We start from the raw sequence: 27,163 nt of genomic DNA on the forward strand, positions 1-27,163 counted from the left end.
GTTGGACAATCCTGCACATTTCAGCTCTACTCAGACAAAGCGGAGACAATAATCAGGAATGTGTCTTGCTCTGAAACCACTCCTTGGAAAAATGTTGTGCAACATCCACAGGTGCCTTTGACAAATAAATTCTTCACACTTTGTTGCAGAAATAATCAACTGTACATAACCTTTGGCTGGGCAGGTTTTACACGCTGTAAAACGAAGCTTGAACTGAACAAAGTATTCCCAGACAGGCAACTTAATGCTACTTTAAATTTTTAAATTGATATTTATGGCATCAGTAACCAAAGCAAATTAATTATTAGCTTAGGAAACAGTGAACTCTATTGATTTATGTAAAACATTAACAAGCCAAGACAAAACAGAACATTCTGGAAGGGCATGCAAGATAAATATACTACTGATTGTACAGTACTTAATAGGGAGCCAACAAAGTCCCTTGTCCAGTACATCGAAGTATTTATCTTACGAAATTATGTTCTAGATCCTTATCGAGATAGAAAATAAATATCTATCCATTGCTGTAAACAAACAATCAAACAAAAGATCTTTATTAAAAATATTTTATTTAAAAGAGACACCTCAAACTCTTGACTCACTTATTTTTAAACATTAATTAAGACAAAAAATAATTTAAAAATTGCCATTAATAAAAAACTTCCCAGCTTGGAGTGTAAAAGAAGTGCTCACAGCCTCACGTTCAAGCTGCCACTAAATGGAAAGTCCATAGATTTCATAAAATCCCCAACCACAGTCAAATCATTTTCCTGAGTTTTCTCCAAAAATATAATTTAAAAATAGTTTTAAGACTAACCTAACCCAAGAGTTTTCAACAAAAGGTGATTGTCTTTACTTTGTCCTCCATCTTTCATTGGTCAGCAGTCTGGCCAAATGCCCCAAGCTCTACAGGAGGTCCTACTGGATCAGTGAGGATTTGGCTCCAAGGTTCTCAGTCCAAAGAGGGTTGACACAAGGTACCAGAGGTCACCTGATGGATAGTCTGGGAGAGGTCAGCTGAATGCCCAGCGCTGGTAGAGATCTGCAACATTGCAGTGGTCCATCTGAATCTGGCTTCCTTGTAGCTGTAAACATTTACCGCTGCTGGGGTTCTTCAGAAGACTTTCCTATGGACAACCAACACCAGAGATCAAAACGTTGTACCAATGTACTTGAGTTGTATGTATTCAGAGCAGTATAGTTCAATCAGAATGGGAGATAGACTCTTGCTTTTCACAGTGGGAAAAAAAATCCTACTATCTTCTCTAGAGCGGTGGTTCTCAAAGTGTGGCTTGTGAGATAACTTCTGGGGGTCGCCAGATAATTGTAAGAAATATATAGCACGTTTATCTAATAAAATTGGGATTTTTACCAGGGCTGTCAAAATTGAACCATTAATGAAGAGAGAAATATTTTAAATTATCTTAATTTTTTAACACGTTAATGCATAAAGAACAAAGTTCGTACGCGTGCTATATTAAAAATCTAAATTTGACATTATCCCAGTGAGAGAAGTTGATTTTGGGCATGTAGGTGTCTGGTCACAGTGGTGAACCACCAAAAACCACTTTATCCTCCTTGTGTATGAAGATTCTGACAGTTTTCCAGCCTTGCATTTAGAGGATGCTGCTAGATGACCCATTCAATACGTCACACAATTAATCATAATTAAGCCGTCATGTGGAGTTTGGGGTCGCTATCTAGGGGGTTGTGGCTCAAAAAGTTTGAGAACCACTGGTCTAGAGTTCACTAATTCCCACATATCGTAGTTATTTAATCTGTTCCAAATGTAAGCTGTAAAAATGCAAATGCAGCGGTTATCAGACGGTCTTTGGGCAACCTTATTTCTGCAGTTGGTGCAAAGATTTTTCAGGACTGTTCAAGTTATCTAGCAATCCTATGGTCTCAATCTAGCAACTAAATCTAAAGACAAGGTGAGACTGCCTTGTAAATAGTGAATTAATGCTCAATTTTATGTTTTAAATACTCAAAAAATAAGTACTTCACAGCCTCAACATCATCTAAAAGATGTGATGACTTTAAGGGAGTTTGTCAGCTATCATGGATATACTAAGTTCAATCAGAACTAAGTCCTACATGACACTTCAGATAATTACCAAAGGAATTAAACTTAAACATAAAATAAAATAAAATAAAATAAAATAAAATAAAATAAAATAAAATAAAATAAAATAAAATAAAATAATTCCAGAAGAAAGCTGGGAAGCTGTGTATAAACAACTACACAGAAGCAAACAACATATGAAATAATGAAACAGACACTTGATCATTTTATGGAAAATATTAGCTCAATATCAAAAAAAAAGTTGGAACAGGGTAAATGGCTGGACAAGTATTTGGCAGAAAAGAAAAACACTGGAGTATTTGACAGGTCAGTAATATGACTCGGTATAAAATGGAGCTATTTCAGAGAGGCAGAGCTTCTGTTGTCCATCAACATAAAATTGCAAAGACAATGAAAGCCCACCATCTACAATGTATAATATCAAGAGAATTAGGAGGAATCTGTGTGCACAGGACAAGGGTCAAAACTGGATGCGTATAATATTTGGTCCATCAGGTACAGAACAGAAATGATTCTTTACTTGAAATCACTGCATGGGCTTTGATTTTTTTTTAGAGGACAGGGACCATCCAGTTTATTAGCAGACAGTTCAAAATCCTGCATCTCTGATTGTATACAGTTGCATTAGCGTCCATCGTGTGGGCAGCTTATGCATCTGTGAAGGCATCAATGCTGAAAAGTACATAAAGGTTTTAGTGCAACATCTGCCCCCATCCAGATAATGTTTCTTTCAGTGAAGGTATTTAAATAAAAGAGACGCTTCCCTGCATATTTCAGCAAGACAATACTAAACCATGCGCTACACAGTAGAAGAGTCTGGGTTCTGTACTGGCCTGCCTGTAGTCCAGACCTTTCCCCAATAAAACAAAACACTTGGAGCATCATGAAACAGGAAAAAAAATAAAAAATTCAGCAATGAAGGCCCAGGAATGTTAAGTAGCTAGATTCCCGCATCAGACAAGATCTGAATTACATTCCTTGCCTAAAACGCCAGTAACTGGTCTCTTCATTTTCAGACAGTTGTTAAAGGAAGAGGGGGTGATAAAAAATCCTTAATGTCACACTGCTCCAATTTTGTGTTGCTACCATCAAATTACAAATTAGCTAATATTTTCCATGAAATTGTAAAATTTCAACATCCAATGTGTCGTTTGTGTTCTATTGGTAATAAAATATGGGTTTATGAGATTTGTAAATGCCCACAATACAATGGGATTTAAATTGTAAGGGTCGAGCCATGTAGATTCAATTACAGATAAAAAAAAAAAGTCTGTTTTGTGAAATATTTACATTTTAAATTGCATTCAAGGTGGGTTACAAGAGGGTGTATGTGTTCTGCAAATATTAAAGCCAAGTGCTCCTCACCTCTGTAAAAACCCACTCCTGTTGTGGTGCCAAACTGGTACCCTTCCCCTTCAGCTGGCACAGCTCAATCTTCACAGGTTCTGGCTGGTCTGTGGCGTGAAGACACAGCTGCTTTCCAATGTTATGCCGCAGCTCCTTATGAGAGGAATACTCAAAGTACTAAAAGACACAATCATCCAGTTAGAACCCAACTGACCCAAGAGATCACTGAATTATCTTTAATCCAAATTCTTCATTTTACACTGGGAGGTCAGTCACTTTACCTGGTTTCCTCCCATGTTGTGGCATTGATACATGATCAAAGGTTGACCTCCCTGGTTGTTCTCGCCAACATCCAGGCAAGTGTTAGATCCTGAGTTTCTAATCTTTTGTACACAAAGGCACACAGTAAGTGTAAGTTATATAATAAATGAATGATTTTATATTGCTGCAACAAAAAAAACTTGACTCACTGCTCCGTATTTTTCTGGGGTTAAATCTGGAATGAAGGCTTCTGGGTAGATTGTGTTGAGGTACCAAGTGAAGTTCTTGCAGTTAAGCGACTGTCTCAGTTTCAGGCGATCAGAGATGTCTCCATACTTATTCTGTAATTGTGAGGAAGGGAGTGCAGTTAATATTCTGACAAGCCAAAACAACCACCAGTATTGAGAGCATCATATCAGCTTTTTGCATCAGGGTAATATATTTTCTAGTCAGCATGAGGGTGATAAATGGCACTGCATCAATTTAACATTTATAAACAGACCTCACTGGCCATGACTGCAGCATTCTTGTTGCGGCGATAAAAGATCTTCTTATAGTCATCCATCCAGACTTCAGCCAGGCGCACCTGGTTGCGGGTAATGACCTCTGTGCCTTTGGGGAAGGTATGTGGGCTTTTGGTGCGGAAGACGTGGCCCACCACAGAACAGGGGATGATCTCTAGTTGACCCCCACATTGCCACACCTGCAAATCACATAAGACACAGACAGAAAGCGTTGAAATGGACTACATAATATTAAAGGAGACTTACTGAGCAATATGTGGAACTGTGAGGGCAGAGAAAGACTAACCCTGAATGACATCTCTACATTTTCTCCCCCCCAGATTTCCATCTTGTCATCATACGTTCCAATGTGTTCAAAGTACTTCTTTGAGATTGAGAAAAGACCTCCAGCAAAAGTAGGTGTTCTGAAATTTTCGTGGGCAGACACAAGAGCTTTAGGTATTTAAATGACTTAGAATGCTCTCAGTGAAAACAGCACAAGCCATCTTACTTTACAGGATAGGTTTCGTCCTTGCGCAGCTTCTTTGCATCCTCAGGGATCGCCTCCCAGCCGAAAGTCAGGCTCCAGTCGAAGTTACCTCGGTTATAAGCTCTATTAGTGGCCACAGGCTTATAGAACTGAAAGGAGTTTAAGTCAATGGTGGTGATCTCTGGGCTAACTACAGCAGTGGGTTCTTCAACAATGCGGGCCAAAAGAGGCTCCAGCCAACCATGAAAACACTCACCTGTGAAGAGACGAACAGACAAACATGAGAAAACATGCTTCCACAAATTAAATTAGTCACCAAATTAAGGAACAAACTGAATTATCTTAGTGTTTAAAGCATGCTATAATTTTCCAATATGTCCTGGTTTTACCCATCGTTATGCAGCTGCTTAAAATGCCTGCTTTAGCATGCATGTTGTTGTTAATTGTATTTTCCATGTGTGTTTTCTCACAGTGTGCATCGAGGAAGGTGAGCACTTCACCCTGAGCGATACTGGCACCCAGCATCCTGGCTGTGATGAGGCCCTTTCTCTCCGGCTGCCTGACCACATGGACAATCTTCAGCTGCTGCACAAACACCTCCAGCTGATTCTTAAGATGGTCTGCAAAAATGTGCGAATAGAGACCACTGTCGATGAGTATTCATTTTCATGTCTAGCTGAAACGGCTGTCTTAATTAAGCTCCAGTGATGGCAGAATGTACTAAAGGTACACCCTAGAATCACTGCATACTGGCATACTTTTAATATTTACAACCAAAAATGATCCATTGATAAATAACTCAGTCTGTTACTTCATCAGGCACCGCACCACCCCAGAGAAGAAAAAGTCAAACATTTATCTTATTTATACTCTTGAGATCACTATCAGAAGAAATAGCAATGAAGCGGAAAAGCTGCCGGTAAAAGTGGGTCACACTTCCTCTCACTTTTGTGACCTCAACAAACCTACTGTATTTATATAAGTTTCAGTTTGAGTGAACCTACATACCACATATGATGAATGTTGCAACTGAAAGTCGCTAGTCAGGTCGCTATTAAAAGAAAACTGGAAATAAAAAATAAATAAATAAATAAAATAAAATAAATAAAACGTGCATATACTGAGGGAAATGGTACAAAACAAAGATAACTGACAGGATATTTCAGGCTTAGAAACAAAAAAAATTAACAAATGCCAATTACTGAAGTTGCTGGTGTGGATGACTATCTTTCCAGGATCCTGTTTATAAGTCCTTTCAACATTTACATTTAAGGAGGATATCATTGCCCCGCCTCCAAAAGAAAATCCTAGCAGGTTGCCTTATTTTACTTTGACTTAAGTAGTGTAAACTAAACAAAGACACCAAATCATATTTACACATAATCTCACATAATAACTGAATACATATAGAGAATCAGCTTCTCTCTGTAAAAAGTTTATCAGTTCATGCAAAAATAACTGTAGTTAAATTATCACTGTCAGTTAATAAATCATTTTGCAGCAAAGCGAGAGACAGACTTTTCTCTTTTAAAGTTTAAAATACTTTTTTAACAACTAATTTAACCAAAAGGACAACCTTCTCTACCACCTGAGCTTCCACCATATTCTCATGTTTCACCATGTTTAACTTTGTGCTCATGACTGTTGAAATGCCAATGAGATGCACAAGATTTCACAGCTATGAAACAAGAAGTAATGGAATCAGGGAAGTTAGACCAAATGAAACAGAGCACACCGTGTCCAGTATTAACTCTGCAACAGATAGTTGTTGCTGGATCATTCGGATCATTTTGTCAGAGTACACAGAAAACATTGGACTACACTATACCTTCTGGTCTCACACTCTCATGAACGCTCCATAAAGATGTGAAACTATTCACGTTTGATGGGAAAAACTAACAATTACCATTTACTCTTTTTTGGACATAAACATAACAAACAGAAAAAAAAATATTGGGAATGCATCAAAGAGAATGTTCAAAGAAAGTGAGGCATGAATTCCCACAGGATCCCATTCACTTTAAAATTAATAGAAAGAAATTAATTACAACAGACAAATAAATAAATAAATCTTAGCCCACATCTCCTAAATATGCTTAACATTTAATGTTTTCAGTGCTGTCTGCAAGATTGGAAGATTATGAGTTGAAAATGATGACCAGATGAAGCCTTGACAAAAGCAGACCAGTAAATTTTGGTGCAGGTCCTAAGCAATCCTTTTAAACTGAGCATGTGCCATTTTCTATGGGATGCAGTATTTCTAGCTCATATTTACTTCAGATGTGAACTTTAATATGTCCCCTTCACTCACTGTCTGATTCAGAGCAGAACTAATAATAAATACCCACTAAAAAATTATTTAACTCAATTCTCTTACTGTAACACACCACTTGCTGCAGCTGGTCAGCAGGTCTTCTATGTATGATTAATGTATGCACCTGCAGTACTGGCGTCATCTACCAAGATGATCTCTTTGAGCAGGATGGCAGGAGATGTGTGCAGGACACTGTAGACCGTCCTGAGGAGCGTGGACCAGGCCTCATTGTGAAAGACTATGATGATGCTGGTGGTAGGCAGAGGCGGGCAGCGGGGAAATTTTTTCTCCACACACCTGGGTGAGGTAAACCATGTCAAAGACAGAGAAAAAGATCCATGTGAAAGGGGAGAGGAATATCTGATCAAATGAAAGTCACACAAGGTCTTACAGACGACATAACTGATCACTGTCTGAAGATATTCAAAAGTCAAAAACAAAGACCTGATTTAAAAGGCCATTTGAGAACTCAAATGGCTTACAGGATCAGGGTGTTTGGATATGAAATGAAACATAACTTATTAAACATCACGGGGGAATTTTAATGTTGTAGGAAGGCTCTCTTTTCTGATATTGTGTTGTCAATTTTGGATACAAATTTTGTATTATGTTAGGGAAGCATTTACATTTAGTATTTACACCAAATGGACCACCAATGTCAAAAATTGATTACACAGAATGCAGCATGCCATGAAGATTTAACTTATTCATAGTGTTTACAGTTGGGTTAGTCTCTTTAACCAAGGAGGGAGATCGTTTGTGAATAACTGACCTTTCTGGGAATGAGCACAGCTGAGATACAGCGTTATCTGGCCTGCATGGGTGTCAGCATACTGGTAAACTAAATGGTGTTTGGACCACACTAAGAGATTATTCTGAAAATATGAACTTACTCTGGAGGCCTTGTGTCATCCCCAAGACTACGGCTGAGAGCGATACGATCACTGGCAAACTGGTTGAAACAATGGCGGGTCATACCCTCCTCCTTCTCCTTCTCTTCCTCAGGAGTCATGCGGTCTTTTTTAAATGGGCCCCCATCAGATCCTGGGCTTTGAGGGTCCTGAGGTGGTCTCTTCAGGTGAGGTTTTAGATCAACCATATTATAAAATCCAGTAGGGCAGTTAGCATCTTGGGTGGGCTGCTCATGCATTGTTGGTCGTTGTGGAGCTCCAATCTGGAAGCCAATGTTGTTCACAGCTTCTCGGACCATGACCATCACCTTGTCCCCTCTGTCTACCAGGTCCTGCAACCAGGGTTCCCCAGCAGGTGAAGAGCCAACATCCCTTTGTAGAATCACCAGGACCACCATGAAGAGAGTCCCCCCAAGGAGCACCAGCTTCAGAGGAGACATACGGCGGTGTAAAAACAGACGCATGTTTCAGGATAGCTGTTGGGTGCTCTTTCTGCAGAGAGAGAGGAAAAAAAGAGAAATTTTCATGAGGTTTCTGTCCGTTTCAGGTGATGTATAACCAAGCTTTAAAACAAAAAATTGCTCATTCAAAAATGTAGTCTCTTGTTACCATTACCTGCTTTTACTCACTATACATTGACTAAGTCATTCTTTTAGTCAACAAAAGGATAACAAGAGAGAAAAAAAAATCCCTCAAACCGGTTTATGCATCTCTGCAAGTGTCATAGCAGCTGGTGATCAAGCCAACCCTGCTCCTCCTCCTCCTCCCTTTTAGTCTCTTTAGGAAACAGTCCCACAGGGAGAGAAGAAAGAACAGGGAAGTGGAGAGAGTGAACAAACACACCTCAACTCTCAGCAAACAAATTCACCTGCTCTGGCCACAGTCCAAAAGGACCAACGTGGCAACAGGTGAACTCTGACGCTGCAGGCTCAACCTCCCATCCTGGTTAACGAGTGACAACCCCTTTCTTCACATGATCAGTTGTCATCTGCAATAGGAAGTTAGGCTTGCTACGTGGAGCATGACTTCACCCACCTTTGGTGCAATGGGAGGCTGTTTCCTGTTATGTAAAACAGGATATTACAGCAATAAGAATATGTCTTTAGGTGATCACTGTTCAGTAAGAGGGTCACTCTTACTTGGACATAATTAATTTACTTTATTCTTAAGCCAGCTGCCTTCATAATTGATTCAAGAGAACGCTCTTGCTGTTCCAGAAAAGGTAAAACAGGTCACCCTGGGTTATCCATCACACATAATAGTCAGAATGAAGTCAGCATATTGTCAGCACCCGCATCTGGATTGACTGCAAAGATACTGTAATAAGTATGCCTAGAGGAGTGGGCAGTGTGTGTGCTCACTTAGTTTTTAAAGAAAGTACAAGATAAGGATCATCAAATTAGAAATTTTATTAAATTCGCTGCACAGGAAACAAATAAGATACTTATGGTGCAGACAAAAAGCCCAGACAGTCTGCTAAACGCACTAAAACAAAAATGAAAGAGGAAGAGTTGGTGACAAATATGACGGATCGCCCCGGGCTTTCATTATAACATAACTTGTTTTAACTGATCTAATATTTAGGCAATAATCAATGCCATAAATAAGACGCTGCCAATGTAGGATCAAAACATCTCAAAACTTTCTGAAATGTTGCCGCTTACCTAAAATTGAAGAGGAGCTGTCCTCGTCGCCCAAGCCTGCTCCGGCTGACGACGTACTCCACCTATGTGTGAGGTGAAAGAAGCAGCACGTGTCTATTCTTCAAGCGTCTTCAAAGAGCCAAACTAGAGCTGAGAAAACACCAGACTTCTGCTGCTAGTCGAACAGGTGCCATTTTTTGGAATAATTTGTTAAAGTGAGTCCCCTGCTGGTCGCACGCGTCCTGAATTGCAGGGAAATCTATGCATAACATGGAAGACGGACTTTATTGTAAACAGTGCGAGAAGTTCCTGTACTGAGATAATGCACCCTGAAAGTTTCTTTATTTTTCAATAAAAAAAACAATTATTAAAATAAATACAAACGAAATATATGATTAAAAACCAATAATATATTTAACGTCATAAGGGTTCATACCCCATTTCTAGTAAATGCTCTAATGATCCAATATTTAATATAATAATAATAATATTAATAATAATAATAATTGTTTAGAAAAACAATAAATAGCTACTATTGTTCAAACTCACCCTCGACTGCTTCCAGCAGTGTTAATACGTACTGCTCACGCAAAATGAAAGTTTCTCTATTGTCATACACAACAATAGATCAGTCATTCAGACCACCAGTATTTTTTTACATGTTGTTGCTAGTATTTATGTGCTTTTACTTAAGCTGAATTTTTCATGCTCTTTATTAGATTATTTTTGCTGAAGTACATGCACTTCTACTGTCTCTGAGACAGCAGCCTGCCAGAGTCACTCCTCGTATTCGTATTCAATAAAGGCTTTGAATACTTACTCTATGAGACACCACTGATGTGAGTCTCAATGTTGTGCTGGGCCTTATGCTTCCCGAACAGCATTATTGCATCTATGCAATGATTCTTTCCATTTCTGGAAGTCTACTGGAGCGATGGGATGTCATTCTACCAAACCATCCATCAATATAACTGCTTTGGTGCCAGTTGTGCTAAGATCCGATGACTGTAAAGGTCTTTGCATATGATTAACATGTCATGGTCATGGAAAACGAAAGAATTTCCTGCCTTGCTGTTAGAGATCACTGCCTAAGATAGTGATCCTTAATTTAAATAAAAAAACAGATAACCACTCAGATCACCACATAATTCATGGAGATCCTTCCCTCCAAGGAGTAGAGTGAATCTAAACAAAGGGCAAAATGGCCCCCACAATATAACAAAGCCATTGTTGTTCACTATAGGGGTGAAGAGTTCAGGGTTTTCTTTTAAATGACCATCTGTCTGTTCTTAAAGCTAAGACACTGCAAAGAAACATCCAAGTGACTCAGATTCCATCCCAGACTATCCCAGACATCTGATTCCATCTAACAAAGCAGTTCAATACAACACTTCACTGTATCATGTATCTATTATAGCAACATTGCTGCTTTTTCATCAGGGATTAGGAGGAATTTATGTCACTTAATTAATGTTCAGCATAGAGTGCTGTAAGTGAACATTGCAATAACCTCAACAAAAATGCATTATTCATGTGCAAGCAATTAAATACTCTCTCCTGTATCACCCTCTTGAAATTGTAGACTGTGTTATTCAGAAAAGGAGATGGGTGCATCTCTCAGGTTACTGTCACACAGTGCAATCTTGATTGCAGGTTGCTGATTGACATGAGAGCTAAATGAAAGCTGACAAATAAAGCAGCCATAAGTCATCTAAAGATGTTTTGTAAAATAAAAAAACTGCTTACTTAGAGCACCAAGAAAACCAAATTAACACATAAATGCAAAAAACAGTCATTTATTCATTTTCTAATCATTGGGGAAACAAATTGATAATTGCACTAATGCAGTTGTTAAAATTGCCACGTTTTAAAGGAAGATGCAACCAGAACACACGTGTTCCCTCAACCATTCCTCTGTGAGGACAGAGATAGGCAAGGAATGCTATGATATATTCTTCAGCCTGTGGAGGCAGCATTTTTGGGCTCAGAAGAACAATCATGAGCATAAAAACACCAAATGTAAAGCTTGTTTAAAAATAAAATATTCTTTCAGATAACATGTAGTCCAAACTGTCACACCTCTAATTCAATGGCTGAACTTCTTCTGTAAAACCACAGTTTTCTTCAGAAGTAAAAAATCTTCATAATTACATACATTCATTTAATAATGGCTTCAAACAGCTACTCTTTTTTAAGGTGGGTGAGGTGGGGTTCAATCTTCTTTCCAAATTACGAGCCAATACTGCTGTGTAATGTTGTGAATATTGGTCCATGAAGTATATAATTACTGGTACTGCATAAAATCAATACCAGACATAGAATTTTTGCATAAACTAAATCCTGGAGCAGTCTGGAAACTGCTTTACTTCACATGTTGTAACACAGTCCAAATAAGCTTTTTCCATTTGAAATGAAGTCAGTCAGAATAACAGCCCAGTAAAGGGAATAACAGATGCAGTCCTCTTCAAATGATCATGTCAGAAAAATAGGAATGAACACACAACTTTAAAGACTAATATAAAACATGCCTTGTAGCAACCAGTTTGGCAAGAAAGCATTGTCATACAGTATCATAAAAATCTCACAGTGAAAAGTTACAGTATGCCCCTTTACAGATCAGCATTCAGCTATTCACGCCCCCACACCCACATATACAGAACTCACACACATTCGTATAAAATGTTTCATAGCAGTTTAACAATCTGTGTTCATGTCTGTGGTATTAATGCAACCATTCCTTCTTCATTTTATACTTCCTGTTTTTGGCTTGAACCAAAAACTATATTGCAGGGAGCGAGTGTTCAGCCACACATGTGACTGAACCACAGACAGCTTTGAGTCCAGAGTGTGGATAATCACAGGCTGGAAGGATCAAAAAAAGGCCCTGATAAGACAAGAAGAAGTCCAATCCAAGGTTATTGTGTCTCTTGGCTGTGTAAGTCCGTAGATCTATGTAAAGATGTGCTTTCTCCTTTATCAATAAGTCCACAATAAAACAAGAGCTCATTCCTGTCAACAACAGAGAAGTTACCGTGGCCTTTGCTTTTAAAAGAGGAATAATTTATCTAAGGTTATTTTACTTTTCAACAGGAATCATCAATGTACATTTGTTCTTTGGTTATTCTCCTCCTTCATATTGTCCTTGCATATTTTCTTTTATGAAATATTGTTTTATTTTTCACAAAAATAAATAATAATTTCAGATGAAATACTTGTACTATTGCTCTTACATACAAGCATCCCCACTTCCATCTTAAGGCAACTGGGCTTCATTATCTGTCGGGCAGCTTGGGAAAAAAAAGAAGTTTTCAAACATGACCACCACCCTACATGTTTGCATCTGAGTACATGACAAGATACAGACTTGTCTCCGTTGGCCATGTCCTGTCCCCAGTCCTGTGCATGTTGCTTCGGTGCTCATCACCGAGCTGACCACTCAGTCTCTGCCGAATTAACGCATTGGGAGTCACTCTATGGTCGGCCGGTCTGTCGTTAACTACCCGGGGGGCCGCTGGTGAGGAAGTAAGTGGTCATCTCCCCCTTTCCCTTCACTTTGACAACACCTCGACAGTCCAGCTGGTATCCATTGTTCACCAGCACGTGGTATAAGTCTGTGGTCACCTTGGAGAAGACACAAACATTTGACACTCAGAATATGAGACATTCAACCTTTCCACAGAGAAAAACCATGTCAGCCCTAATTTCACACTGAGTAATCTCCCTAATGCCTTTTGAGGGTTAGGAAATATAAACAAAGGAAATTTTATGTGTTTATCAAGATAAATGGTGATTTTTTTAAAGAAAAATTGTATAATATATAGTTTTATTACACTTAATTATTAGGGGTTAAATCAGGTAGTTTAACTAATAATAAATTAAGTAATATATTCTGTTAATCATGTTCTTCATATTTCCCAAATGCCAAATATTAGAAAGTAAGGATTTGCTTTTGTTTTCTATTTCCCTCCAGTTTCAAACTATTCGCATGCATGAAACACTGTTTTAAGATAATAAGGTCTCTAAATTGGTTTCCAGAGAAATTGTGATGGTCACTTTTCTTTTATTCTAGATAAAACAGTAATTATTTTAACACTATTTTATGTGTGTTTTATATGATTGACACAGTTAAAGTTTCAATAAAAGATACATAAAAAACTATTTTTTTTATTATTTATCCTTCTCAGTTCATGGACATAATAATAGCAATGCACTGAGCACAAATGAAAATGAAACTAATGCTTAGTCACTTGTACTAAAATGGATATTTTAGATTTGCAGTAACATAAACTGCACTACAGGTGGCAGCACTATTCTTCCTAATCTCTCAGTGGTCAGTCAGGATTTATTACTAACACATTTTGAAATAAACACCAACATCTGCTACATGTTTATGGGTTTTTGCTTTCCTGATGAACATGCAATGATTTTCCATACTAAATTGATTGTGTTACGGCAGTTACATGACCTCTGCAGGGAATTTAACTTGCATTTTCTGCCTACCCCCCCCCCCAAAGAGATATTTGCGCAATATTTCCTCTTGAGTAGAGACTGCATGGCAGTTACTGGGATTCCTGCTCATAGGCACCTCTGCAAAGTAAATTTCTGAGAGGAAAAATCTTTACTAGGTAGAGGTATCTGATGTGATTCTTTCATCCAGAATTCTAACAACTTTATATGCTTTTTGTTTGAGATCAGATGCTTGAGGCGTGGACATTGTTTTCATAATGATTTGCATATAAATAAACATAAACGACAAACACCTCCATATTAGAGTGACCACTTGGAAAATAAAGGCCGCATGGCTAACGTTATCATAATCTGCTCTGGTATTCAGAGTTGGCAGTCTTACTTCCCAATAATGAAAAACAAAATGCTTCTTGTGATACAAAATTGCAAACTGTGCAGCAGTTACTTGAAAATAAAAGTCCTGTTCATGTGAGGTACCTGGATGTAGTCTGGTACTCCTGTGCTGTCCATTCGGCTGGCCACATTAACAGTGTTTCCCCAGATATCATACTGGGGTTTTCTGGCTCCAATCACGCCTGCTACAACCGGCCCCATGTTTAACCCTGAGAATACATGACAGGTAGCTGTGAGGCACTGTATCAGTTACATAATTTAAAGGAAAAATTCATGCTGTATTATAAAGAAGGAGATTACTTTACTTCTCCTTTGACTGACCCAAAGAGGCGTTTCCAAGGAAGATTTATCAGATAATGTTTCAAGATCAATTTCCTCTGCCTTCCAGGCTTACCTATCTTCATCTGGAAGTTGTTGAAGGAGTGCTCGTTGATGTATTTCATCTGTTCTCTAAGCCTCATGGCATAGTCTGCCAAGGCCAGGATGTGCGAGCGGCCTTTTTTATCGTATGTGGAGTCGTTAAGGCCAGAGGCTGCCATGTAGGTGGATCCAATGGTTTTGATTTTCTCCAGCTGGCGGAATCTCTCCTCACTGATGATCTATAGACAAATAATAAAAGAGAGGAAATGAGAGAAACAACAGCAGTATTTCAGCTACAGGTCAACAGTATGCAAGCACAACACACACAGCCAGGAAAATGGTGATTATAACTGCATAAACAAATATTTAACTTCCCCATTACCTTTTCTAATAAATTTTCTTCTACATTATTTCAACAGCATGAAATTTACCTCATCAAAGTCAGCAATGATCTCATTAAGCAGCCTGAGACACTCGACCCCCTCATTGTTTGCTTCCAGTTCCACATAAAACTCAGAAAAGTTGCTGATGGAGGCGAACATGACAGCAACACACTCGCATGACTGGTAGTACAACTCATCATTCCGACGCTCCCGGGCAAGAAAATGGGCAGCCACGTCCTTGGGCAGTATGTTGTGGAGCAGGCGGCGGTTATACGCTTGCAGCTCCTCCATCTCTTCCTTCTCCTCTGTGGCCTTAGGAGGGACAGAGAAAGATGAGGCTGCTCAGTCGCATTGTCAAGTGACTGGATTCCTGAAGTATTCACTGCTGTTGCTTTTGGCGTTTAAGACATGTTGACATGTCACAGGAGCACAGGTGCAAATAATGAAATTTATGATGGCTGAAATCCTCTTCTGCTTCCTCATTTTCATGTCTGATGCCAAGTTTACTTACTGACACATGGGCAGGCTTATGTGCTGTAGAACAGAGCTGTTGTTATGGTAATTCATTGACATTGTTATTCATAAAATGGATAATATCCATTATAAAAAAAAGAACTTATGATTAGTTTGAAAAGTAATTCAGTTGCTGCTGTTTCTGGTTTACAAATGCAACATTTTCCTTCACCTGCAGCTTCCAGAGGAAGTCAAGGCGTGCAGTGGACTCCACCTGCTGGCCATGCAAGTACAGAGCCAGGACAAAAACCATCAGGACTACAGGTGTGATGACCTTTAGTGATACCTTGGTCACAGTTTCCAGGCTGACGAGGGAAAGAGGAGAGTGACTGAGAGCCATGCTTTGGAGTTAAAATGTATTTGACCAAAGTCAAATTAAAAGATGCAGAACAAGAGAAATCTTCTCACCACTCTTCAGCAGTTTCATTGTAATTAAGTCTAGAACAAAGACAAGAGAAAGTCACACCTACAAAGCCAACAAGCCACTTCAATTTACTATAACAAAATCAGAAAAACACAACTTACTGTGGTAGGGAATCATTAACGGGGGATAATTGCCTAAGGAAAAAAATAAATAAATAAAAAACTAGAGCATTAAAAAACACGAGAAAGTAGGTCTTCTACAATCTTAACCTTATCAGAAAAACTAGGCCAAATCCACACTAAACCACAGTCTTGTGACACATAAGCTTAACTGTTTCAGTTGAAAATTAGGAAGGAGTGAGTGTATATATGTTTGTATGTGCCTTTGTGAAGGACTCACAGGGCATTTGCAATGACCAGCAGGTCTGCGTTGTCAAACAAGGACACCTGAGGCCACTCCACCAGCAGGATGAAAGTGAGCTGGATGAACAGCATCAGACCCAGCTTCCCTATGCTGCTGATGTGGAGGAACACTGAGCAGGTCAGCAGGGTCAGCAGTACGCTGTAGCTGAAATACTGCAGCACAGGGGAGGTAACAAGAGACAAAGAAGGTTGCAGATGAATATTCAGACATAATTTTTCATGCAGCACACTGAAGAATAACATGAATGTTCTGTCAGCATTCACTAACACAAACTAAAATGTTATGGGACCAACCTCAGGGAAATGGCAGGGCATGGCCTGACTGGAACACAGAGTCAAACCATCCTCGGCTGTGTGGGTGAGGTTGTGAAGCAGGCAGAGAGTCACTGATGTGTTCAGTTCCTTGGCCACACAGTCCTGCAGTTCCTCTCTGCTGCAGGTAAACTGGCAAGAACATAAATAGTCTGCTGTTTAGGAGTGCAATGTGTAAACAAATGAAAATTAAACATGCATTATTTCTCAAAGATGTCATAACTACCAAAACATCTGCCAGGCAGAATGCACTATATTAAGAAAAATCCTCTCCTCTCTTGGAAATTGCATTAATATGTAAAACCAAGCTTGTGGCTCATGACTGAACCGAAACACCTTAAGTGACATAAGGGGTTTACACACAAGAATATTTCAAAATACTACCAGTGAAGGATATGCAGAAAGTAAAATATATTTGCTAAAGCATGACTAAAGCGGCAGCACTTAATGCTGTTGATACTTGGAGGTGAGTTTCAGTACAAGTAACTGTCAAACGTACAAGCTTTCCTTGGCTCTTCTGTTTTTTTCTGTCTTCAAAGCATATGTAATGTTTCAACAGGGGTGTCACTATATGCAAGTTTAGTTGGTGGCTGTTACATTATAAGTGAAATATCAATATTGTGTTAATACACAAGAATGGTGCAAGTTTAGATTTAACTTCTTTTTCTTCTTCCTCTAATTATTATTTATTTATTTGAAATTTTCTAAAAAGCCTACATGTTGGCATTCCTATGAAATAAATAGCTATATTCATTTTAATCGAAACCCAATTCTACACAAGTGCAAACACAAACCTAAATGGATTTATATAATAAATATGGAATACATAAGATGTTTAAAAATAGACACATTTCTACAACCCCATCTGTCACAGTTTTAGATTATGAGTGTAGCTGAATGCAGCGTTGTCTCTAATTATAGCACCCCCCCTCTGGGCAAGATGGTTTCTTAAAGCCTGGATGGGGCATTACTTCTTTCAAATGTCTCAAAAATTGGCTCAGCGACATCTGTGAGAAAATGTATAACATACAAATGGAGGAACAAATGAACAAGAAATTCAAAATCTCTTCAGTCACTAATGTTGTGGAACATCTGGAAACAACATGTTCACACAAAATAACAGCTTCAAGATTCAAGAGCCACTAAATGATGACCTCCAGTGCCTACCATATTAGCAAAGGAAGAGATGAAGAGGAGAAGGATGGTGAGGACGCCCACCAGTGTGCTGTTTGTTCTAGACTGGACTATTTTCTTGGTAAGCGTCTGCAAGGCAGCTGGGAAAAGCTTTAATAGAAACAGAACAGAAAAAAACACAGATAAGAGAGTTCATATCACAAGTGATGGGAGCTGAAGACATATAATAAGTACTCTAATCTATAGATATCTAGAAGAGGAACCATATAGGTAGTGAATGGCTTTGTTTCCTACTTTAATGCAGGAATAGATGGCGCAGATAAAGAGGATGTTAGTGAGGATGATGAAGATGCTGAGGTAAAGACCAAGCATAAGTGTTGTTCTGTGGAAGAGAAGAAAGCAAGCTCATTAGGATGTACAGCTCTCATTAACTCCTCATAAGCTAATCAAGACCACATTTCCTGTCCGTAATTTAGTAGAACTCAGAAAGGCAACTTGTCAAAGAGACGACTTACTTTGGGAAAATGATCATCTGAATAAAGCAGATGAAGCAGAAGACAAGTAGTGTGCAGGCCACATATCCCCCAAAACGATCATCAATCTTTTTGGAGTACTGAGAACAAAGAACGAACGTGAATTTAATCGCACCACAGATCAATTTTATTCTACAGAGAACTTAGTGAGTTTTTATATTATCTCTTAATACAAACCTTTTTCTCCAGGTCCACTCCCTGAAATGTGAGTAGAAACTTCTTGACGTGATCCTTCCTCAACTGGTCAATGCTGCGTGCATCGATGGCCCGCCCAAGAAACTCATCCACCTCATCTTCAGGGTTCAGGGTTTCCTGAACACAGCGACTATGAGGTACATGGAACAATAGGTCACTCTATGGAGTGTGTTTGTATCTGTGTGAATGTGTATGTGAGCGAACAGGGCTGTGTTGTGACAGGCAGGAAGACTCACAGCTAATTTGGTATTATTGCTGTGTTGGATCTGACTGAATTAAACCAACAGTGAGCTCTCAAGTGAAAGTACTACAGTAACAGTCTGCCAGTCAACCTCTAATAACAAAAGCTTCCCTAATAACAAAAAACAGCAAAAATACTCACTTTTCTTTGCTGGATGCTGCATCAATTCCCTGTAAAACACAAAAAATAGAGCTGAAATAAGAGCAAAAAAGTGTGGAGAGCATGACAGAAAAAGAAAGAAAAGAAACAAGTAATAGTGTAGTTACAGTACCAGTGAAACACAGACAGAGACTCAGACATCTGCACAGTTAATCCCTGTGAGCCAGACTGATGTTTTAATTAATGCTGGGAGGCTTCAAATTACACCCTCTTTGCCCCTAGGGCTCAAACCCTCTGAGACAAAGAGGACAGAGGAGGAGAAAAGAAAAAGAATGTAGGAAAGAAAAGGAAATTAGACGTTAAGCACAGAGAGAGGGGGAAGTGAGAAAGTAGCTGCAGCTGCAGTTCCATCAGGTTAACTTGGGTTGTATATGATGAACTAGGAATTCCCAGGGGTCTTATTTTACTTTCTGCTTGTTTGGTGGAAAAAGATCAATACTTCTTCTCCCATTTCCATGGTCTCTTTTAAGCTAGCAATGCAAGTTCTGCAAATATGTGCCACATTATGGCTTAAACTAATTTTCACAAACATGCTATAAATTGCATGGAAATTAGGAGAATAGTAAGGCTATGTTAGAAAGTTTTTAAATGTACACATATGTGCTTTTCACACAAGGCCTGTAGTTCTCAAATCTACATATGTACATATTTGCATTTGCTTAATATGACACTGGTTACTTGGGTACTTGGTTACCCCAGCATCAATTGGGGTTTGGTATTAAATAACCTATTTATACCTGTGTTGCTCTCGGACTTCTATTTTCAACTCAGGTAGACAGATGTGCAGTCCTCCAAATACCTAACAATGTATAGGTCTAAATGCTAGTTGATACGGACTGGCTGAAAGTTAGCGTGAGATGGGAGGGCTTAGCTAGGGCCAACAGCAACTGATTTCCAAACAAGAAAAACAGATCACAAAAACAGCAAAGAGGCACAAGTTAAAAGCAAAACCAACAGTTGCACTAGACAGTATTAATTATGTAACACTTAAGTTTCCCTCCACCACAAAGCAGATCTTCATACTCTGCATTCCAAAGCAGAGCAAAGCCAAAGTACCAACAACAACACCAACACAGTCAAGACTAGCCCAGAGCTCAGATTGTGGAGACAGTGGGAAACACAATGCAGAGGTATGTCAGGGTGTTTATGTTTCAGTCCATCAAAATAACAACCAAAAATGACTATACACAAAATATGGTGTTGGCTAAATTAAGCTGTTAGTCAGCACGGTAGTACACTATTCATACAAGGATAATGGTAAAATGGAAGAGCTGGGATGTTTCCATTGCTCACCATCATCTTAATGTGCTAACATCTGTTTGTTAGTGTAAGACTGTTAATAATTTAAAGGTAGGCTCTGCACAGACTATGAAAATTATACTGTAGATGTCATGAGGTCTGCAGGCAGAACAGAGAACAGTGAAATTTTCTCATAAAGAAGTTAGTATGAAATCTATGTATGTGATGGAAAAAAAGTTCAATTAAAACCTACTATACCTGTTTCATAAATAACAAACTGGTTAGTGCTAACACTTTAAAGCAGGACCAGACTTGATCTGAAGTTAGCATTTAAAGCACATTAGCTGAATGCTAACATGGCCAAAAAGGAGACTCAAAATGTCTGTGTAATGTTGTTTAACTTTTTTATGTTTTAGTTTCCATGCATTCATGTATACGTGTGTGTCTTTGCTCATAAACTCTGTGCTCATAAACTGTGTTAAATGTTTTTTACACTCCACTGTGTAAAAAAATTTATGGTTCCTCTTTATGCAATACAAGAAGAGCTGCAATCAAAGCTCCATGACATGCCATCATCTCTGAGTGAAGATCGCAGATCATTTTTTATGAGACAAAGAGGTGACATTAGCAAACAACATGTAGTTGTCCACATATTCCCGTGTAAGGTTTGGTTTTACTGTTTTCCATGATGAAAGGAAGTTACACTTTCAGTTTATCAAGTGTTTTGCAAGATGATACAAACAATAGGCTATTTGAATAATCATATAGGACAAATAACTTTTATTGAGAGCTGTTCTGATGAACCCAAGTGATTTCAGAGAGTGGATAAGATAGCTGATAAAATTAAGGATGTTATTCCACAGTCTCACCATTTTCTTGTAGACTTTGGACTCCTTGCTTCTGGTAAAAGGTCTCTCCGACACCCAACGTGGCATCAATCCCTCTGCAGAATTCGCACGTGCTCGCTGCATCTTGGCCATCATGGCTTTCTCTTCTTTCTGGAGGTGAAAAAAATCCACCAGGGTACACAATTTGTCAAATAAGGCCCTCTAAGCCAGGTGACAAACCATTATACTGTTTGTGTGAAATATAACATTGGTATGACATTTTGAAGGGTTTATGCAGATAATCAGGAACATGTGTGTGTTTGACCATGTACAAACCCTTTTCTGGCTGCAGCCTAGCACCAAGAAGGTTTCAATGTTGTTCTCCTTCAGGTAAGCATTCCTTTCTCCTCCAAAGCCTGGCTCCACCTCATAGTCCCCATTCAGATACTGCAATGTCGCTTTGGTGATGTGAATACGTCTAAAGACATGCAAAAAAAGTTGACAGAAATTGCTAATGTCTATGGGAACTTACTTCAGAAGAGTAGCAGGTGGGATATGATGATCTTACCCTGCCTTCCCTCCAGCTTCCATTTGGTTGGCAAGGGTTACATCATTGGACCAGACGTCAAACTGCCACTTGCGCAGGCCCAGGACCCCGCAGTGAACACGGCCACTGTGAATGCCCACCCGCATGTTCACATTAACACCTGTCACTTCTCTCACCAGCCTGCGGACATACACACATAAAAATACACACAGTTCTCAAAAAAAAACCACCATTTAGCTTCAGAATCTCTTCAGAGCTCTGTGTGGCAAACACAACGACAGGAATTTGCACTTAACCTTCAGTGATATGCTTTGTGTGCTTCTTTGTATTTCAATATATAAGTGTACAATTTACTCACGAGATGGCTTCAATCATGTCTACTCCCATCTCTACACAGCAGTGGGCATGATCAGCCCGGGGCTCAGGCAGCCCTGAAACACAGTAGTAACAGTCCCCAAGGATTTTGATACGCAGGCAGTGGTTCTCCTGTACAGCAAGGACACACAACACACATCACATGCAATATTAGACCTTTAATTACAGCTAATACACAGCTTGTTCACGTCAAGCAGATGCATAATTTAGATGACTCATCAGTATCTGCATAGTCTAATTTGTGTGCTCCACAATATAACCCAAGCACACAGACATACACCACAATAAGGACATCATGCTGGCTTTTGTCATACACACAGTGTGACTGCAAACTGTACTGTAGAAACAGTGGTTTAAAATTCTGCTATTCAAGTGGCTGCAGCAGGTGCCACAGGTGTCTCACCGAGGCCAGCTTGTCAAAGCGTGCAAACAGCTCGTTCAACGTCATGACCAGCTCCTGGGCTGTGCACTGAGACGCCAGGCTGGTGAAACCTTCAATGTCGGCAAACAGTATGCTGTAGGACAGATGAGGCCGAAACAGACAAAAAGGAAATAGAAAGGCAGAAGGAGTCAGAGAATAAGATCACTTAATAATGTATTAAATGAGTTAGCATGGTGTAGCCCCTCCCTCCCTTTTCACTGTCAGGTGAGCAGTGGACAGACACAGACATTTGTTCAGCTCTGGCTCTCATCATCTTGGCCGATGTAGGTCATCACATTCAGCCCTTCCCTCTGAGAACACCAGCCCCCACCCCCCTGTCTGCATGCCTTTCATTGCTAACTTTTGATAGTAATGAAAAGCAAGCATAAACAACACCACAGACAAAAAGTTCCAGTTTAATCTGGCAGATGGTGCTGTGGATCGCATGAGGACCACCACTGAGAGGAAGCAGGTGATCTGGACTTAATTAGAGTAGTCCAAATTACATCTGCGTCCCTCTCTATTACCAAAGCTAAGATATTTAAAAAATACAGATAATTCTCTATGTAGTGGATGAAGATTTTGGCATGTAATTTCATTAGCCCATGATTTCAACATCCATACTCTACGTACTGCTTTTAATTTTAGTTTTATTTTGTAACTGATGCCCATTTTTTCCCCATTTATAATTGTACTGTTTCTCTCCTTTTATTTTACACTCCTTATTTTCTCTTACTGACTTTCTCCTGATTTTATAAATCATATACTCTGCTAGTGACTAGCTTACTACTAACCCCAACTCTGAACCTCCCCAACCCACCCAATACAGACATGAGTACTTTTCAGAAGGAGGCAAATGAAGGTCAGTCATGCCTTCCTCATCACTGGAAAACTTTTTGACTTGCACATATAATTAGAAATGCACATAATCTGGAAATTTATTGTATACCCTGCACAACCCAACTTGCTGGGAGGGATGAAAATTTGGTAGTATTCAAAAATTTTACTTTGAGTCCATCAACGTTTTTAAGAACCTCTTTTTTTTAATTAACCAGGTGGATACAGGAAACAGGAAACTATCCCTTACACAGACAATTCCACATAACTTCTTACCCTTTGATCTAGGGTCTAGAAGCATAAGTCCTAGGTATAGACTCCAGTGGCAGGACAATGGAAAAGATACACAAAATGAGAATAAACATAATTTCTTACCTACCAACTGGTTAATTTAATTATAGGTTCTTTGGCAAATATTAAGGATGCAAACAAACCTTTAGCACCACAAAACACAAATAACTAATTTGATTTATTAGTTCTCTAGTGTTAGTGCATTTACATAATGACCTGAACATCAATTTGAAACAAAGACAGCAGGATTTAATCTCAGGTTACACTTTGATAATGGATTAGTCCTGTAAGTTTACACCTTGCCAAGGCGGTGATGCTGAACAAATTATTCCACTAAGTACATGACCTCTTCTCATGTGGGGTCATCTGTGACAGAAGTTCTCTGCAGGAGCCTCATTTTATTTTGCCCCACCACCACCTCCATCATAATGGATGAAGAGTTTTAATCACCTCTGAGTGCTTAGTTATTCCCACTGTGGTGAAATCCATTGGTGTGGGCTGAGACAAGGAGCCAGCAAACATGAGGTCTGTTTGCTATAATTTGCTTAAGAAGGTGCAGCAGTGTGCTTAAGTCAATACCATTACTGCAGCCAGAGCTGTCAGTGTAAATAAACAACAACATGCATAATACATGGCGTCAGGGAAGTAGCTGTTGAAGTTACATTGTAACTGACATATCAGTCAAAGAGTGAGGTCAAAGCCACTGATGCTATTGTGACTGCTCAGCAGACAAGCCGAGCAAGTGTGCTTGTGTGGATGCATGCATGTGAATTGTTCTGTGTAAGTTTACCTAACGTTGTCGTGTTTTTGGATATAGATCTTGTGAAACATCATATCTTCTTTCTTGGCATTGATATCAGCCTTCATCTCCATGGCAACGTGCATTGGCAGCACTGACAGCAGTAAACGCTCCTAAGAGAAAGATAAAGAGAGAGAGAGAGGAATTTTAAAAAAGAAAGCCAGAAAGAAAGAGTCCATTCATTTTAATTATTTTCTAGAATGCTCAGTGAGTCACCCTCCCTTGCTGGCATCTGTGTGGGAACATGTTAGTCAAATAAAGAGGACTGGACACACTTGTTACACCCCAGAACATATTGTTGACCTCGAAAACTTAGAAAAACAAATTTGAGTAGAACTGGAGACACCCCTTTTTTTGCCTGTTTGCATCTGTGACATATTTTCTATAACAGAGCTGACGTCATGTCTTATTTTGCTTGAATTTGCATGTGTCTATATATGTATTTCTATACCTGCTGCTGGTTTTCCCTCTGCAGGTGAAGTCTGGCCTGAATATATCCCCTGGTTTCCTGGAAGGCTTGCCTCTGGGAGACCTCAGCAGGGTAGTGGGTACAGATCCCGATCATGTTAGTGCAAATGAAGATCAGCACATTGGCACTAATCTGAAATGACACACATATATGACACAGTGGGTAAAAAGGGAAAAAAAAGTATGAACATGTCTCAGAAGAATATAGAATACACTCTGTCTGACCTGAATGAGGTCATTTAGTGAAATTGATAACATTCTGTGTCATAGGAGTGACTGCAAGGCGAAAAATTCCTCAAACGTCTGAGGATCCATTAGATGTGATCTAGTCAGAGATGGTGAGCATGGCCTTGTGGTTACTCTGCAGGGGTAAGTTTTCCTCACTTTGTGTGTTAAGTGGTAGATAAGATACCCAGAGGGTTCAGTAGGATTACACAAATACACAATGACAACGTGATTTTAGATTTCATTGTATTTGAGCTGCAATTTTTTTTTTTTTTTGCTTTGTAATGTATAAAATCCATTCCAATTTAAAATAAAAACATTCAGATTTGTGTTAAATTGGGATTTTTTTGGAAAAAAAAGATATGACCAGAACAGTGATTTATAGAAACATAAAATATAAAGACAATAACTTCAATGTGCAGCTTCAGAAAAACGCAAAAACAGGCATTAAAACAACTTCTTTGTGACTAACCAGTGCCGTGAGCTCTGAGAATGCAGTGCACAATCTGTACAACATTATCTGTGACTTGAGTAAATCATGTTTAGCTACGGAGTATGGTTAGCTTTGTGAGGTCATTGACCTTGGAGGCATTCATCTGTGCTGTTGCAGTCACTTGCTATGTGTGCCTGTGTGTTTTTGGACACATGTGGTAAGCCAAGTCTGTTAGTAATTTCTCTCCTCACTAGTCCACAGCCAAGACTGAACATCAGAAAGTGAGCCTTCAGCTCTGGACTTCCCCTCTGCACGCAAATGCATGGGCATGCGCACACACACATCTTCTTCATGTTTGGAAACACACTCCAGCCTGGGAAAGTCACTTGACCCCTGACCAGAGCGCCAGAGTGTTTCCTCTAAAGATCATATCATCAATAATGAGAAAAAGACATGCACGGGACACACAGAGGCTGAATTTCAATGTGGGTTAACAACGACATCATAACTGAATATGAGGAGGTTTTAAAAGCTCATCACCACCACCTCTAAGCAAGAGCTGGTATGTTGCCAAACCAGTGTGTGCTTGTGTGCATGCTTGTAATTTGTGTTCATCAAGAGGATGGTGGAAGAGAGATGCAGAACTAGAGATAAAGAAAGATAATCTGTAAACATACATATGTTGCATATTTTCAATGATGTGTCATTGCCTTGGATAGAAACTTGTTACACAACACAAGACATTAGCATCCACACACTTTTTAAATTAGCAGATAAAAAACATATCCTTAAACATGTACAGTGATTACACCTTTCCTCACACTGTCCTGATACAAGGTTTACACTGTATACACAAGAACTTAGCATTTGTTGTGACAACAAAATAATCTAACAACCTGTGCTTGAAACAGAACACCATCACCACAGGACAGAGGGAGGCAAATTCCACTCTGAGTATTAGGAAGCGACAATCAATTCTAGTCAGCCATTCTACCTGAAAACAAACGGTTTAACTAGATTAGAAGCGCACCAGTAAGCAAAAATAAACTCACTGATGGTTCACATGTGCAGATGGAGACATACGTTTAATGAACTGAGTAAATACCAGTCCTTAAAATTGCAGAAGCAGGTAGTGACACTCAATTATTAAGAACTAACAAGAGAGCAAGCAAAATATATCCTCATTTTCATCTCTAAGGGAGACACATACAGCCAAGTTCTCTTGATCAGAATTTTAGGCGAGAATGAGAGGAATGTTTTTTTTTCTGAAATATTTGACAAGGGATTACAGAGAAGAGCTGACAGACTCTTCTAGGATTAATATCAAGGTTTTCAAAAGCCGTGACACATGTAATCAACTGACAGTTAAAGCACAGGTTTGTGGACCTACATCCACTCAGGCTCTTTACACAACTAGTTGTTTGATTATTTCTTAAGTGAAGCATTAAATGTGAGCTTTACTGTCACTCATCACGTTTTGGACAACCAAAGGCAACTTAACTGTCAAACACCTCTGGTACAATCTCACATAGTGAGACAAATATTCCTTAAGAATTGGCTTATATGAACATAGTTAATATAAAACCTGCAGTTCCTGGGACTACACTTTTCAGTAATGTACCCAGTTTATGTTCAGACCGTTGTGTTCAATCCAAGTTCAGACATTCCAT

At 39.1% G+C, this 27,163-nt stretch overlaps 2 protein-coding genes across 4 annotated transcripts in view; both read right to left on the bottom strand.

Moving 5' to 3' along the window:
* Nucleotides 1-537: 537 nt before the first annotated feature.
* galnt6 (UDP-N-acetyl-alpha-D-galactosamine:polypeptide N-acetylgalactosaminyltransferase 6 (GalNAc-T6)) lies at nucleotides 538-9,751 on the bottom strand. Of its 3 annotated transcripts, none has more exons than XM_042005151.1 (12): nucleotides 9,577-9,751; nucleotides 8,611-8,689; nucleotides 7,895-8,404; nucleotides 7,126-7,298; nucleotides 5,158-5,307; nucleotides 4,709-4,943; nucleotides 4,505-4,622; nucleotides 4,197-4,397; nucleotides 3,904-4,035; nucleotides 3,715-3,816; nucleotides 3,452-3,610; nucleotides 538-1,127 (listed from the first exon to the last, which is right to left on the bottom strand). In XM_042005151.1, the coding sequence occupies exons 3-12, from the start codon at nucleotides 8,374-8,376 to the stop codon at nucleotides 1,014-1,016; spliced, it is 1,866 nt and encodes a 621-aa protein (XP_041861085.1). In that variant the 5' UTR covers nucleotides 8,377-8,404; nucleotides 8,611-8,689; nucleotides 9,577-9,751; the 3' UTR covers nucleotides 538-1,013. The 3 variants fall into 3 exon arrangements, with proteins under 3 accessions (XP_041861085.1, XP_041861084.1, XP_041861083.1); XM_042005150.1 differs by having other exon boundaries at nucleotides 8,528-8,689; XM_042005149.1 differs by lacking the exon at nucleotides 8,611-8,689.
* Nucleotides 9,752-11,335: 1,584 nt separating this feature from the next.
* The window catches only part of LOC121651341 (adenylate cyclase type 6-like), a 31,740-nt gene continuing 15,912 nt past the window's right edge, over nucleotides 11,336-27,163 (bottom strand). Inside the window, exons 4-24 of the mRNA XM_042003458.1 lie at nucleotides 24,819-24,968; nucleotides 24,359-24,480; nucleotides 22,423-22,534; nucleotides 22,003-22,130; nucleotides 21,666-21,824; nucleotides 21,434-21,575; nucleotides 21,140-21,268; nucleotides 19,014-19,042; nucleotides 18,614-18,761; nucleotides 18,419-18,516; nucleotides 18,198-18,285; nucleotides 17,937-18,053; nucleotides 16,752-16,901; nucleotides 16,435-16,610; nucleotides 16,197-16,229; nucleotides 16,080-16,109; nucleotides 15,844-15,976; nucleotides 15,207-15,470; nucleotides 14,810-15,014; nucleotides 14,500-14,624; nucleotides 11,336-13,176 (exon numbers count right to left, since the gene is read on the bottom strand). Of these exons, the coding sequence (XP_041859392.1) occupies nucleotides 13,048-13,176; nucleotides 14,500-14,624; nucleotides 14,810-15,014; nucleotides 15,207-15,470; nucleotides 15,844-15,976; nucleotides 16,080-16,109; nucleotides 16,197-16,229; nucleotides 16,435-16,610; nucleotides 16,752-16,901; nucleotides 17,937-18,053; nucleotides 18,198-18,285; nucleotides 18,419-18,516; nucleotides 18,614-18,761; nucleotides 19,014-19,042; nucleotides 21,140-21,268; nucleotides 21,434-21,575; nucleotides 21,666-21,824; nucleotides 22,003-22,130; nucleotides 22,423-22,534; nucleotides 24,359-24,480; nucleotides 24,819-24,968 (2,667 nt within the window). The 3' untranslated portion in view covers nucleotides 11,336-13,047. The remainder of the gene's footprint in view (nucleotides 13,177-14,499; nucleotides 14,625-14,809; nucleotides 15,015-15,206; nucleotides 15,471-15,843; nucleotides 15,977-16,079; nucleotides 16,110-16,196; nucleotides 16,230-16,434; nucleotides 16,611-16,751; nucleotides 16,902-17,936; nucleotides 18,054-18,197; nucleotides 18,286-18,418; nucleotides 18,517-18,613; nucleotides 18,762-19,013; nucleotides 19,043-21,139; nucleotides 21,269-21,433; nucleotides 21,576-21,665; nucleotides 21,825-22,002; nucleotides 22,131-22,422; nucleotides 22,535-24,358; nucleotides 24,481-24,818; nucleotides 24,969-27,163) is intronic.

The sequence above is a fragment of the Melanotaenia boesemani genome, chromosome 13, assembly GCF_017639745.1.
Source record: "Melanotaenia boesemani isolate fMelBoe1 chromosome 13, fMelBoe1.pri, whole genome shotgun sequence".
In the NCBI taxonomy this organism is placed as follows: domain Eukaryota; kingdom Metazoa; phylum Chordata; class Actinopteri; order Atheriniformes; family Melanotaeniidae; genus Melanotaenia; species Melanotaenia boesemani.